Below are 14,639 nucleotides of genomic sequence, written 5' to 3'. Positions count from 1 at the left end.
ATCTTCCCAACAATCTGGACTCTAACTGTGCAGACCCCTCTTGGCTGTACCAAACAGCCAAACAAAAAAATCATTTAGGCAAATATTCTCACAAACTATTTCCCCTGCAGTATATTTTTGCCACTGTGTAATCTTCTTTCCTGAAGATCCAGCAAGATATTCTTACCTTGGATGGCTTTCACCGATGGAACTGAATTGGTAACCAGATTTTCTATCACCTTTCAATTGGGTATTTTCAATTAGTTTCACTGTGGTGCATTTTAAATCATCTGTCCCAAACCAGTTAGTGGGGAGAGATTAATACCATAATGAAGTAGATCAAACAATGGCCTTTTCTGCACACCTCATTTATCCCATATCGAAAATGTTTTGGCTCCCATCCTTTTCCAGATGTTTGCCACACTTGTCCCCTCAAAACATTTAATGGTGGGCATATCTTCTCCTAATTTTGTTTTTTGCTCATTAATCAAAGCGATGCTTTGCTGGTGCATTGATTAACTGTTGTTAATACACTAAACCACTGCTTCGTTGATTACAAAAAAACATTTTGAAGAGCAAATAAAGAAATGAAGAGGTGAGGGGGAAAGGAGTAAGGCAAGGAACATGAAAAAATGACAGACCAGGCTCTGAGGGAGAAGTTGAGTGATGGCATAGGGGCATGGAAAATGGCCAAGCTTTTTGGCGAGAAATTTCAAATGTTCCAAGAATGACTGCACTACAAGGGAAGCTGGCTTAGACACATTTCAGGGGAAAAGATCACTGTAAAAGGCATTTTAGAAATGACAGGCTAAAAGGTAAATGAAACGTTTCCGACACCATTGGGGAAAAATTGAAGTGCGGAAGTGTGAGGAAGAAACGTTTCATTATTATTTTGAAACGATCTAAATGGCTTGAACGGAAAAGGCTATTGTTCAGTAACTGTGATTGAAGCACTCCTTGCAGTATAAGCTAACAGGCACTTTAAAACTAAGATGGACCTATTTCAAAGTCCTTTAAGTAAGACTTCAGCTATATGAAAAATAGTGAAATTATGGCTTATCTCTGCACTGATAAAAGAACTGAGATAACCTCTTTCACTGTACTGTCTGGTATGTGAATATGCAGATTGTGAATTTACACAAGCCTCATCATCATTATGAATAGCAAAAGAGCAAATTTTTCAAACATCTATGCATATATACTTACATACACAGAAGAGAAAACAGATTGGCTGAACACCAACAAGCAGTTCAGCAAATATAAATAAAAAATTATCTTGTTCTCTGAATCAAAATCTGGCAAAATCCAGCACAGACATACATACCTTCAGCTGGACTTGTTCCAGGCAGCATTACGGTTGAAGGCTCATAATCAGCTGCAAGCGGACGCAAAGAGACAAGCGAATACAAGGAACGGTTAGACCTGGGGGACAAAAACATTAGCCAATTTAGGGTGAAAAACTACATCCTCTGTGGTCCCATTTCCTATGGATAAAATTTCAGAATTAAAGTTTTACAAATGAAATGTCAGCTTAATTTGCATTAATTTAGACTGGAAACCAAAAAACCACACAACTAACTCCATGCTCCACCTATACGCTTTGGACATTCTTGCTGGATAGCAATCATACACACACTATCCCCAATCCCAAAATACTTTTAAAGATTGAGGAAATTTCATAAGAATCTTGACATGACATGGCAAGTGGCTATTAAAACAGCTCTCCACTGGGCTCACCTGAAACGTTTTGGATCCTGGTAAAGTTCAAGTGAAAAAAACAAGACTCATTTTCAAGTAAATGATTTCAGAATCCAATTGCATGTGAAAAACTGGCCCAGTAGATTCAATTTTTAAAAAATTATACATATTTTTTCCCAAGAAAATAATGTGTGCCTTTTTGAAATGTGCCATATGAAACTCTGAATGGAAAAACACTGGAAAACCATAATTGTAACGAAAAGCTGATTTTTTTCCACATTCATATACTCTATGTTTCTATAAGCTTGATCTTTTAGGTGGTCTCAGCAATGGCAGGCTGTGTATATCTCTTGTGTTACAACAGACCTGTTCACCATATTCTTGGCAATTATCCCAAAGAGCAAATACGGCACAGGACGTGCATAGCCGCAACAGTCTCAGTGCAGCAAAGACCAGACCCTCCCCAGAAGCCCTCACCCTCAGGCCTATCTGGAAACAAGACATCCGACAATAGGCAGTTGGGCAGGATGCAACGAGTCAAGGGTTGCTCCTGCCTCACAGTTTGACCTACAGAACTGACGGCAGTTACAATCCCAGAGGAGGAGCCTGCATAGAACTGGCCTCCTGCCTTGCTGTTGTCAGTTGCAGATATAACAATCTTGGCTAAAGTAGTGTTAATCTACAGTGACTGGGCAATGGGCTCCAGGATGCTCTTGGAACACCGTTCGTCCCATAGACATGCCTACAAGGCACTTAGTGGACTGTGACGAAATGAGTCAACAGCATCTCACTCTGATGTTACCTAAGTAATGGCTGTTCAGAATTAACTCTTAACAATAAAAACTTTCCCTGTCTAATTCCCTAAACTTCACATGTTCACAACTCTATTCTGCTCAGCAGCAGCCCCTACTTGCAAAAAGAAGTCACTTTCTCAACTGATATTTTTCAGCTATCAATTCATTAACTCTCCTTCCCCAAGATGCTAAAAAGGGTCACCCTACCAGGTAGCTGTGCTACCTATATAATCTTCATTCTCTTCTAACCAATGAACTGGTTCCTCCCTTACAATTTAAAAAGACAGTATCCACTCAATATACGCACATTAAAGAAAGCTAACACAGATATCTGACATGTCTAAACATATAAAACTATTTGATGAAATTATTTTATCATACGGACTTACCACAGGTAAATTCCAAGGTCATCCACATGGGAAGAAGCTAGAAAATCTCCAGTAGGAGACATAGTAATGCTCACTGCTGCTGAATCCAACAGGAAACAATCCACCAGGCTACAAAGAGGGAATAAAACCTGTTACTATCCCGTAATAGATGGTATATATTCATTACGGCTTCATAATGAAGGATGAAGAAAACTGTTTTCTTCAGCCAAGCATCCTTTCCCAGGGAAGAGCAACTAAGACACCATGCAAATCTGAGACTTACAACCCGCCCCTTGGGTGGAGTTTTTAAAATTTAATTAAAAGCCAGCACCCAATTAAAAAACAAAAAGGTAATAACTTTTTTTTTATTAGAAAAGCATCTATGTTCTTTTTTTGGAGGCTGCAGAAAAGAGTTGAAGGGAGGTGTTTTTATTGTTCTAGACCTTGGTCTAAAAACAGAGGGTTTAGAAAGAAAGAATCAAGATAAGAACGACATCCCAAGTGGTGGGAGATTTGAATAAGTCAGGGCAATGTGACAAAAAGTTGCCCTAAAGCTGGTGCAATGCAGTGCACAAAAGGTACAGAACAGCTGATTAGTTTGGCATTGGAAGGCTAAAACACTGCAGTTAGAGAGCTGGAACATAAGAACATAAGAACAAGCCAGCTGGATCAGACCAGAGTCCATTTAGTCCAGCTCTCTGCTACTCGCAGTGGCCCACCAGGTGCCTTTGGGAGCTCACATGCAGGATGTGAAAGCAATGGCCTTCTACAGCTGTTGCTCCCGAGCACCTGGACTGTTAAGGCATTTGAAATCTCAAATGGAGTTTAACTTACACACAATTTCAAGGCTGCCAGGCAAAGGAAAGCGACAAAAGATTATTTAATGCATTTAAACAGGAACAGGCCTCTAGTCACAACTTTCTGCTACCACACTGGGTTGGGACACAAATTCAACTGCTAGCATCCTGTCACCATTGAGTGAACCCAGGAACTTACATAAGATGGGATACACCCCACTGGCAGCAGCCACCCTAATGACAGATCCCAAGAAAAATCATTTTCTGGGAGTAGAGTTTTATAGATTTTGGCAAGTGCCTATCTAGTGCTCTGAGTGGATTCATTTCCCTGCTGAATGCTTATTGGGATAGATTTTTGCCTAGGTTGGTATTGGCAGGAAGGGAAGGAATATGACCTCCTGGGAAAGAGAAAGAAACTTAACTGAGCACAAGGGGTCCTTGGCTATAAGTCAAACATCATACAGGCTGTCTGACTGCCTAGGAATATTGCTCCCCCCACCCCCCAATCAAAGGAAGAGCAGACAAGGTCAGGAAATTCAGGACAAAAACAAGGATAAATCATAACAGAGATTAGAAAAATAAGTCAGGGTGGATTGTTATGTGGAAAAATATAAATAAAACTGTGCTCAAGTAATATGGCTTTGGATACAAAGTACAAAATGGTCAGCCAGTCAGTCATATTTTATTTCATATGTCCATAGACTGTTACAATCCCTGAAAACTATATAAAACTACATATAAAATAAAATAATATATACAGTTCCCTTCACGGTTTCGACTTATTGCGAGTCGGTGATAGACCCCACCCCTCAACACACTGCTCGCTTCCATATGGAGGCAGCCAACTCGTCGACAACTGTGCTGATGCTACACAATGAAAAAAAGCTGCAGGTGCCACCTTGCTGGCCCAATGCTCTCTGATCCACACAGACCCACCACACAAAGGAACACCAATACACACAGGAATGCCATACAATTTTTACATAGTTTTATGGATTGCACCATGGTCCTAACCCAGAAATGTGTAAGGGACAACTGTAGATATAATTATAACCCAAAAACATACTATAATATCACATGCTAAAACATTAAAATCAAGCTGATCCAGTTATCTTATTACAGACATTACAAGTTTAATCCTTGCTTACTTTCAGCATATTTAGCCCTTATCTTTTTAGCAGCTACAGCAGCTTGTGAATAACACTTCTGGGTTTTCAGAATTCAAAGACAAACTGATCAAAAGTTGCAGATATTCCACAGGAAACCTTATATATTAGTTCATCTATGAAACCTTCATAAATTTCTGAGGATCAGCTCACCAGATTCCCATTACAACTTGGGATGCTTGAATATTTGCCACATCCTATTAGCTACCTGAGATCAGGAAGATTCATCAATGGACTGGTTGTAGTGTGTTTTCTGGGCTGTATGGCCGTGGTCTGGTGGATCTTGTTCCTAACGTTTCACCTGCATCTGTGTCTGGCATCTTCAGAGGTGTATCACAGAGGGAAGTCTGTTATACACTGTGTCCATGGAGAAGGGAATGTTTGGGATATGGACAATATATACCCCAAACATTCCCTTTTCTCTGGACATAGTCTGTAACAGACTTCCCTCTGTGATACACCTCTGAAGATGCCAGACACAGATGCAGGTGAAACGTTAGGAACAAGATCCACCAGACCATGGCCACACAGCCCGGAAACCCACCACAACCAGTTGAATCCAGACGTGAAAGCCTTCGACAAATCAATGGACTGTTTGTTTAAAATCTGTTCATTGCTTGTTCAGCACAAACAAGCTAGGTGCAGCTAAAAACAAGAAGCTAACTTCAAATGAAACTTGGCTGCTGATCTCCTGCAGGGAAATTTTTCTGTGTCCCAGCCATTCTGGGACCCAGCAAAGTTTGGGAGTGGAGGGGGGAGAAAAGAGAATCAGAAACCTATTCCTAGATTACTGGTGATCAAAGAGGAGTGGACTTCTTATATTTCCTCAGGTAAAAATTCCTGTACCTCAGCAAGGCTGGAATGAAGCAAGTTATAGCAATTGGCATCCAAGATCCTGGTTGTCAAATGCAAAATTGAACACATACAAGTAAGAGAATGCATAGTCTAAAATTCTTATTGTACACAATAAACGCTAAATCAATCAAATAGAATCCTAAATAAAACTGTTCAACTGCCTCCTGAAGGTCAACTATAAAGGGGCCAGGCATGGGGATGTTGTTCCATAATTGTGAGGGTACCAGAAAAAAGGCCATCTCCCATATATCCACCAACTGAATGCCTTTAATTGGCAGGACAATCAGGAAGTTTTAATTCCCTGGCAAGAATATATGGATATCCTAGTCCCAAGCTATGTGGGGCTTTAAAAGAGAAAACGAATACCTTGAACTGGGCTTGGGAGCAGATTAATAGCCAGTGAATAGCTGTGTTATTGGGGACACATGATAGGTTTAATGTAGTCCGTGATTTTTCAAAATATCCTAGTGCAAAGACCACCCCAATATTTCAGGAACTATTGTTGACTATATCAATGACTTTCCAATAGATCAGTAGTTCCCAACCTTCCTTGGTATGGTGACTCTGAGCACGCACAAATCAATAAAACTGCAAAAGCTTGGGACCCACTTTCACAGGCTTTGCAACCAACTTTTGGGTTGGGATGTACAGGTTGGGGACAGTTTTTGCATTAGTATATTCTCAAGTCATGGATTAAACTTAATCTATTTACTAATATTATCCTTAAAAGACATTGTTATTGTGTTGAAAAGACTATATCTTGGGTTTCAATAATTTTCTATACCACAGATTTGAATTAAATTATAATATGCATGTTCTTCATAAAAGTGACAGCCATCAGTAATCCCTAAATGTACTTACCATCCAGATGGGAGATCCCATGTCCTAATGGTGCAATCCATTGATGCTGTTATTAACCAACGGCCATCAGGACTGAAAGTCTACAATGAAAGAATATTCAACAAAACTGATTTTATAGTTCATCAGATGGAAAGAGAACATAGGTAGTTTTATTTTGGCCTTTATGAATTACTGAGATAATGCTACAAGGTAAATCTAAAACAAACTGTGTAAACTAGAGACTGCTGGCTATGTTATATAATGGTAAAATGAATAGTATTCAAATTTTACAAGTACAGATAAGCATTTGCACATTTGAGCACTTTTTATTGATTTTTCTGTTTTCCTAGTCACTATGGTAAGTAACTGGCTAACTGGTTAGAGTTTCCACCGCTATCACCCAAAATGGCAGAGGGCTAAACAGCTTGCTACCAAGTAAAGTAGTTCAGAATTTGGATGCTAATGTGCCCTCTCCTGTATTCCCTAATTAACTTGCTAGGAGAAATAACATACAGTTTTAGAGGATTTGTTCAACGATTAATGTACTTAAAAGACGCAGAATGTACACTAAAAGTATGTAAGCTACACCTGATCTATAACTATAACAGTTTCAATTTTCCCAGTTATTAAACTCCTATTACACTTTATATCCTACTTTTCCTTCAGAAAACTCAGAGGGGCTTATTTAGGATTCCTACACAGGTAATAATCAGGTACACATCACTTTATTGTCATTACTTTTATAGGATTAGATCTCCTAAATTACTCAATGCATATACCAATATATATCTTTGCTTCTCCATGAACTCCACATCGCAAGACCTAAAATAATATAAATAACTTTCCATTGTTATATCCAATTCTGAACATGGGCCAAAAGTGAAAAGTCTATATATCAGGCCATGTATAGATATATACCAAAAAATTCCCACACTTAAAAGCTACCCAAAAGGGAACCTGTAACCCAATCCCAAAATGGACAATGCCCACCAAGATCTCATGAGATCATAACTAATATTGTGGAGCTGCCTAAGGCACAAGAACCTTGGCCTAGGTAACTCCAATCCGACTGCAGGTTTGAGGAGAAAGTACAGGGGAGGAGACAAATTGGAGATGGGAAAGTTAAAATGGTGGCCAGCTTGGAAGGATGGCATTTTCATACCCTGTGAATCTCATGGGTCTCCAGCTTGTATGGTTTACAGTTCACAGACATAGTCTTACCATATCATTTATTTGGCCTTGATGCCCTGAAAAATTTCGGATAATTTTTGTAGTTTCTACATCGAGAATACTGATGCCAAAATCATCCAGTGCAATTCCCAGAAGGCCACTGGCAAAATTCAGAAGGACACAGATTAATGCACAATATTAAAAAATGAAGAATGTTAATTAATGTTTTCTCACTAATATAAGCTTTTGTTTTTCTAAGACATTGTTGTAAACCCACCTTCCAAGTAGCCTTCCTCCAACTGAAGAGGTTCTTCCTTTGACAAAAAAACTCACTTAAGTTGGAAGGCTCCTTAATGGAGGAAAGCTTCCAACAAGTTGAAAGAAAGTGGGGAATTTAGATATTTTAATAATTATTTTTCTTAAGAAATTCTGCTTAGTGGAGTAATAAGATAGCGGCAGGATCCATACCAACACCTACAATTTTAAAAAGAGTAGAGCTACCCTAAATACCTTCATAGAAGAATAACACAGGCCAAATAGAGCAAACGATGCATTACATGATGATAAATACATAAATAGAAATAAACAGGCTGAGAAGGAGGTAGAAATAGAAGGCGGCATAATTTATAGCAGTGATCCTCCAAACTTTTAGAGCCTGGGAGCACCTTGGGAATTCTGATGACACAAAATGTCAGGGGAGGGGGTGTGTGTGTGCATAACTCCAAAAGGTACTCTGATTAGCAGGACGACTGTATTGTTTCAAAATATTTTCTTGCTCATGAACAGCTTATCTTCAGTTATGTAGTGAAGATCCTTGTGCTGCAGTGGCAGCTGCTGCCTAATTAATGTTTTCTAGAACCTGCACATCCAATGAGATCTTCAACGGCTAATCAAAAGATGGGATGGGCAAATGCCCCACCTGGTGCTCCCTACTTTCCAAAAACTCTTGGCAAATGCCAAGAAGTGTTTTGGTGGCTGCCCTAGCACTCAGAGGTACCACATTGGGGTCCATGACTTATAGAAAACATGTAAATGAAACATTTCTACTCCAGCTGTGCTCCGCAAACATGAGTTACTAATATCCCCAAAGGAAGAATACAGGTGTCATCTTCTATTTTACCTTATACAAAATGTTTTAGTCTCACCTGTCTCTATGTAAAAGCACTTTGCTTGGAGAAGTAGGGAAGCTAACAGAATGAACAAGGTCAGTTGTCTTGAATTTCCAGAACTTAACAAACCCTTCACTACCTGCAGTGATAGTAAACTGGTTCAATCCATCCACAGCTACTCCTCTTACACTGCCTTCATGAGCTTTAATAATTAAAAAAAAAACAGATTAACATTCAGGTTTTTCCAGCAAGTTCAGGTTTTTTCCAACAAAAAAACCCAACACATTAACATTCAGGTTTTTCTAATAAGTTCCATTACTTTAGAAGCACAACAGGAGTTGAGAAGTTTAATTCTATAGTTTTCAAATATTGTTATTTGTAAACCATCAAAATAGCTTACAATCTAAATAATGAAGTCCATAAAGAACAGTGCACAGCATGTCATCTCTTTCCTTGCTCTGTCATAGGGACGCCATGTGTGCCCTGCCAACCTATGTGACAATATCATGCTATCAAATACATTCAGGATAAACAACAAAACTGGGATTTCAGGTTACTGAACAGACAACCAGATGTTTCACTGTGTCAAAAGGTGATAAAAGTTGAATTAAAGATTAGGAGGATCTGGTTCCAACAACATCACTACGCAAACTGCCAATTGCAAACTGCCAGACTAAATCAAAATTTGTAATTTAACCAAAAAGGGGAGGTAAAAATCCCAGTTTGATGAGGCCTGATTATGCTCCAAGATGCATGTAATGTTGAAACACACTGAGAATCAGCTAAGGGCGTGTGTGTGAATGGGAATCACCTTGCCCATGCTTATAGTTATAAAATCCTGGAAGCAGAAATATAGGCATCTAAAATTTCTGCACTGTTTTCTTCCCTCTGTGATTTCCTACAGGCCTCAGCACAAAGTAATAATATATACTTTTACTATGGATTTCTTACCAGAGATCTTGGCAGGTACACAAGGATCCCTCTAATTTACCTCCACTAAACTCATCTACCTCTCCTTTATAACGGCCCATTACTCATGGAACACCTACCCTCAGGTCTTTTAGCTGCATGGTAGGGCTGAAGTGTGGTCTCCTTGCGGTTCTGTTCATACGCAAGAAAGCAGCCCAGTCCCTCCCTGACATCTAATCTCAATGGGCCTCTGTTATCTGGTTCTCTTAACGCCACCCCTCTTAATGACACAGACTTCATAACACGCAGTAGTCCCAATACTATAGAGCGGATATTCTCTGCCCGCCCTTCTCCTCCTCTCTCTGCTGCGGGAGAGGTAGATAGCTTAGCCATGGGCGGAGGCAAGAGGTCCAGGGCAAAGCAAAATTACTGGAAAATCTCCCTGCTCTGATAGCAAAGCAAAATTAAATTTGTGCTACAAGTGGTCTTGCTTGCTGCGGTGAGATTAGAAAGTGAAAGTGAGCCATGAGGATATATGTCCATACAAGAAATGTTGATGTGACAGACATCTGAACCAGTCGCACAGCAGATGCCTTGTGTATAATCGGCCAACATGCCACTGACAAAGATTAAAATTAATCTGCTGACAGTGAGGCAGCAGCCTGCATATGTTTGCAACAGGCAGCCCCATCCATAAGGCCAGGCAGCTGGCTGCAGCTCAGCAACCCTGCTGCTCCCATACAGGCTTCCTGCCAGCATGGGGAGGCTTAAAAAGCAAAAATGCCTCCTCAATGCTAAGAAGCCTCCATTAGAATTAATGAACTTACAGCATCTTTTAAGATTGTGTACATCCAAATACCTGGCTACCAGAGCAATCAAGTGAATGGCCGGGAGGAAGCTGATGAATTTTGGCTCCTCCCCCAGTCATGTCCTTGGCCTGCCCCACTACACTGGCAGCAACTGCATGCCAGTGGAATCGCCCCTTCCCCGAGGTAAGGGCCTGGGGGGGGGGGCAAATTCACTGGCGTGGCTGCATGCCACTCCCATGAGTGGATTTATACTCCCCGACCCCAAATGGGGTTCTGAGACAAAGTATTTATTGCACAATATATACTATGGTCTGATTCAGGCAATGAGACATGGGAGCAATTCATGAGTTTGCTTCCTTCCACTCCAAAGGTTCGCCACCACACCATCTACAAGGATGGTATGGTTAAAGGAAAATTATTATGATAATCCAGCATCAAGTAGTTCAGATCTGGAATAATCATCTATTTCATTATTTTTAATTAAAATTCCCACAGCTAAGTTGTTTCTGGACACAATATAATTTTGAAAAAGCAACAAATTTTCACCTTTGTCTTTGCCATAATGTCCTCTATGAATGCCAGACTGCATATTGTATATATCTACATGTCCTGTTGTAAGTCCAATTACAGCAAAGTTTCCACAGGAAGTGATATCTACTGCCTTTCAAGGTAAACAGAGAGAAAACATAACTTAAAGCAGAAGAATTAATATACTGGAAGAAATCCATGCAATCTTTTAAGAGGATTTCCTTGGTGCTTCCAAAAAAAAAATCTAAGAAAGACAGAATAGACCATCTTTACAGCCTATTTATTTTCCAGTCATAAACAACTACCTTAATAGCATGAATTAACAGTGTTCATTTGTCAAATGTTCCAATAATTATTCAACAGAAAGAAATGCTAAACTGATTCATTTAATGATCTTCAGACTATCAAAACTGCATTACATAGGAACATTAAATGCACATGAGGATTGTATCAGTCACAGTTTTCCCAAAATTTTGAAGACCCCATTATACATACTGAAATGTATCTGTAGTCAAAAATTTAAACACTCATTGGAGGCAGGACCAACACCTCCCAAAATGTAATTAGGGTCATATTCCCCATAAAACCTGTCTTCTTCCTTCTCACTACGGTATGATCTTTACTTTACATATAAGTCATAAGAGACTCATTTAGAAACTCAAGCTCTCCCCAAAATGCAGAGCGCTGTGTGCCAAGATTAGCAGAAATATAGCAGTGCTGACTGCCAAAAATATTTTAAAAATTTATATTTTCAGTAATTTCTGGGCCCATGATGTCCCATGGGCAAGAGTGGCCCTACTCCATGACAGATTTTAATTTCAGCTGTAGGTGCTTTTCAGCATGTACAGCTCTTTAAACTTCAACAACATTCATGACTGCAATACAACTTGTATTTGTTGATTTGGTATGGAATGTCCCAAACTATTTAGTTATGAATTCAAACTTAGGAAGCATTAAAAAACAACAACAATTTTAAGCATGTACACCTCTGATTTATGAGTTCCCAATGAAAAGATTCTATACCATTATTTTAAAAATAATCAGTTTGTTTTCAAAGCAGTTTGTTTTCAAAAGTCCTTACAGTTGCATATATGCCAACAGGTGTATTTTTGCTGAAGATTGCTGGTTTCAGTTTATGAGTTCCCATTGAACCTTTCTGATAATTCCAGGTAGTACAGGTTAAGTAACCCTGATGACAAGCTACGATCCCATCCCAGTCACTTTGACGAGCAACCTCTGTAACACAATCAAAATTAACTAAATGTAAAACTTTTAGTCAAAAAGCATCTATAAATCAGGCACATACATTTTAACCAGTCTTGTTATTACATGATTACAGTGGTATAAACAACCAGGTTGCAAACTCAGCTTCTCTTTGAATCTGCCATTATTTTGTTTTTAAAATGCCTAGAACAAAAGGAACCATGAAAACTTTTTCCTGAGCATGAATGACAGAGTCAATGTTAATTATAAAAGAATGTATAGGGTAAAAAAAATTGCTGTACTGGATCTGTGCTGTATATAATAGCAGTTCCATAGGATCAGGACCAAAGGATGAAGCATGCAAGCTACATAATTAAGATTTTCTGTTTATAACTGATAACTGATAGCTAGTTTAAAGATCGCGGGGGTGGGGGTGACAGTGGGCACAAGTATTCAACTCTTTCTTCTCACTTCTATAATTTAAAAAGTCCCTCAGAGATACAGCTAGCAAAATGTGCAAAAAAGCCAGGTTTAGCAGCCTGTACTCTCATCCTGCAAAGAAACTTAACTGCAGCTTTGAATAGGCATTTTAATACATGGAAAAGACATGAGGGAAAGTGTTAAATATCTTCTCATCAGGGGAGGTTTCCATGATCAGTCACCTAGGGCTGCTAATTAGTTTTTTAAAAACTGAGCAAATATTTCTCTCTGAATGAATGTTTGTCCCCACTGGTCCATCTACAATTTGAAGTTCAGCATACGGTTTCCATCAGAGGCTAGTCAGTTCCACTATAAGTTAACTATGACATATGTAACTGCCATAATTTTACCTATTCCAAAACCATGCAAACCAATGGCCATCACCATGAGTTATGGCAGTGAATTCCATATGTACTGTGACAAACAAGTGCTAGACATGAATCTACTGTTAACAGTAGGTTCATCAGAAATGTTTCCATTATTTTCCTCATGCTATGAATAATCTTATGCCCTCAGTCACATTTTTCCAAAAACACTCCATATAAAAAAACCTCTTTCCTCATAGGGAAAATGCAGAATTCGTTTGTCATTTTGACTGCCATTTTCTGTACCATTTCATCTCTACAATTTTAAAAAAGATGTGAGTATCAGAACAATGCACCCTAATTCCAAATGCAGTCATGGTCGGATCATATTCCCAATGTGCATGATTTTACAACAACTTACAGTGAATCTAATTGCCATTTTAGATACCATTGTGGATAGACAGCCAATATGCTGAACATCAAGGTAGCAGGTAACTATATCAGCTGCAGATACATTTACGCTAAATGTTGGGAAGACATACAATTTCAAAGCAAAAGTACTTACAAAATGTTTTGTAAATATGTACAGTAGTTTGTTAAAAATGTTTGTCCCACACATAAAATAAAGATCAACCCGTGTTTTATACAAGAGCTCAACTCTTACAAATGGATGATAATTTGTACAGTTTAATGATGTAATTTTCCCCCTGGATGTTTATACCATTGATATACCATCTATCGCCCTGATGTGGATGGCAAAGGCTAGCTGAGTTCATCAGATCTCAAAAGCTAAAAAGGGTCATCCCTGGTTAGTATTTGGATGAGCAATCGCCAAGTAACACCAGAATCATGATGCAGAGGCAGGCAATGACAAATCACCTCTAAATGTCTTTTGCCTTGAAAATCCTACAGGATCTCCATAAGTCATTTAATACTTGATGGCACAAAAAATCTTTGGCATCCTTATATTCAAATTGTTTCCCTGACTGACTGAAATATTGAGCTTCCTTTAAAAAAAAACCCACAACCTTGTACTTACAAATGCAGAACAATTTTTTAAAAAAATGTTGCTACAGCTATTTGGCAAAATTATTTTACAAACATTATCTTTTGTCCACATGACACAGATCTCATGATTTCATACAGATGAACTATACTTCCACGTTTTATAATACGAACATATTGTATGAGTGTGTATGTCACTCAAAATCCAGGAGAGATCCTTCAGCGGAACACACAATGAGTTGTGAGGGGCTGCAAATAGAAGAAAAAACTACCACCACCCATGCATGCATGGCAACATTTTAGGATGTGCTACCTAATAGCAATCCTAAGAACAGTTATAATCTTCTTAGTCTACTCAAGTCAATGGACTTAGAAGGGTGTACCTCTGCTCCAGATTGTATTGTCAGTCTATTTTTCAAGGAAGGAAGGATTATGACATTGCTATTATGGACAGCAAGTGCCCAACTCCCTAAGTATACTACAGCCTTCAATCAAATCATTAAAACATTCTTGAACAGAAGTCAGAGACAGTCAATAGCCTCTGAATAAGCAGCGAGTCACACAATTTTGGGAAAGACTAAAATGTAAAGCATTAGTCAATGTTAGATAACAAATATATTAATT

At 38.8% G+C, this 14,639-nt stretch overlaps 1 protein-coding gene across 2 annotated transcripts in view; it reads right to left on the bottom strand.

Annotated features, from left to right (window-relative positions):
- WDR36 (WD repeat domain 36) overlaps positions 1 to 14,639 on the bottom strand; it is a 41,090-nt gene that overhangs the window by 6,864 nt on the left and 19,587 nt on the right. For both annotated transcript variants that reach the window (XM_048503491.1, XM_048503492.1), the window contains 7 exons: positions 12,104 to 12,258; positions 11,041 to 11,155; positions 8,813 to 8,978; positions 7,719 to 7,827; positions 6,519 to 6,598; positions 2,861 to 2,968; positions 1,304 to 1,401 (listed from right to left, as the gene is read on the bottom strand). In XM_048503491.1, the coding sequence (XP_048359448.1) occupies positions 1,304 to 1,401; positions 2,861 to 2,968; positions 6,519 to 6,598; positions 7,719 to 7,827; positions 8,813 to 8,978; positions 11,041 to 11,155; positions 12,104 to 12,258 (831 nt within the window). The remainder of the gene's footprint in view (positions 1 to 1,303; positions 1,402 to 2,860; positions 2,969 to 6,518; positions 6,599 to 7,718; positions 7,828 to 8,812; positions 8,979 to 11,040; positions 11,156 to 12,103; positions 12,259 to 14,639) is intronic.

The sequence above is a fragment of the Sphaerodactylus townsendi genome, linkage group LG07, assembly GCF_021028975.2.
Source record: "Sphaerodactylus townsendi isolate TG3544 linkage group LG07, MPM_Stown_v2.3, whole genome shotgun sequence".
In the NCBI taxonomy this organism is placed as follows: domain Eukaryota; kingdom Metazoa; phylum Chordata; class Lepidosauria; order Squamata; family Sphaerodactylidae; genus Sphaerodactylus; species Sphaerodactylus townsendi.
Note: the sequence above shows the minus strand (reverse complement) of the source record. Positions and strands in the feature narration are given on the sequence as shown.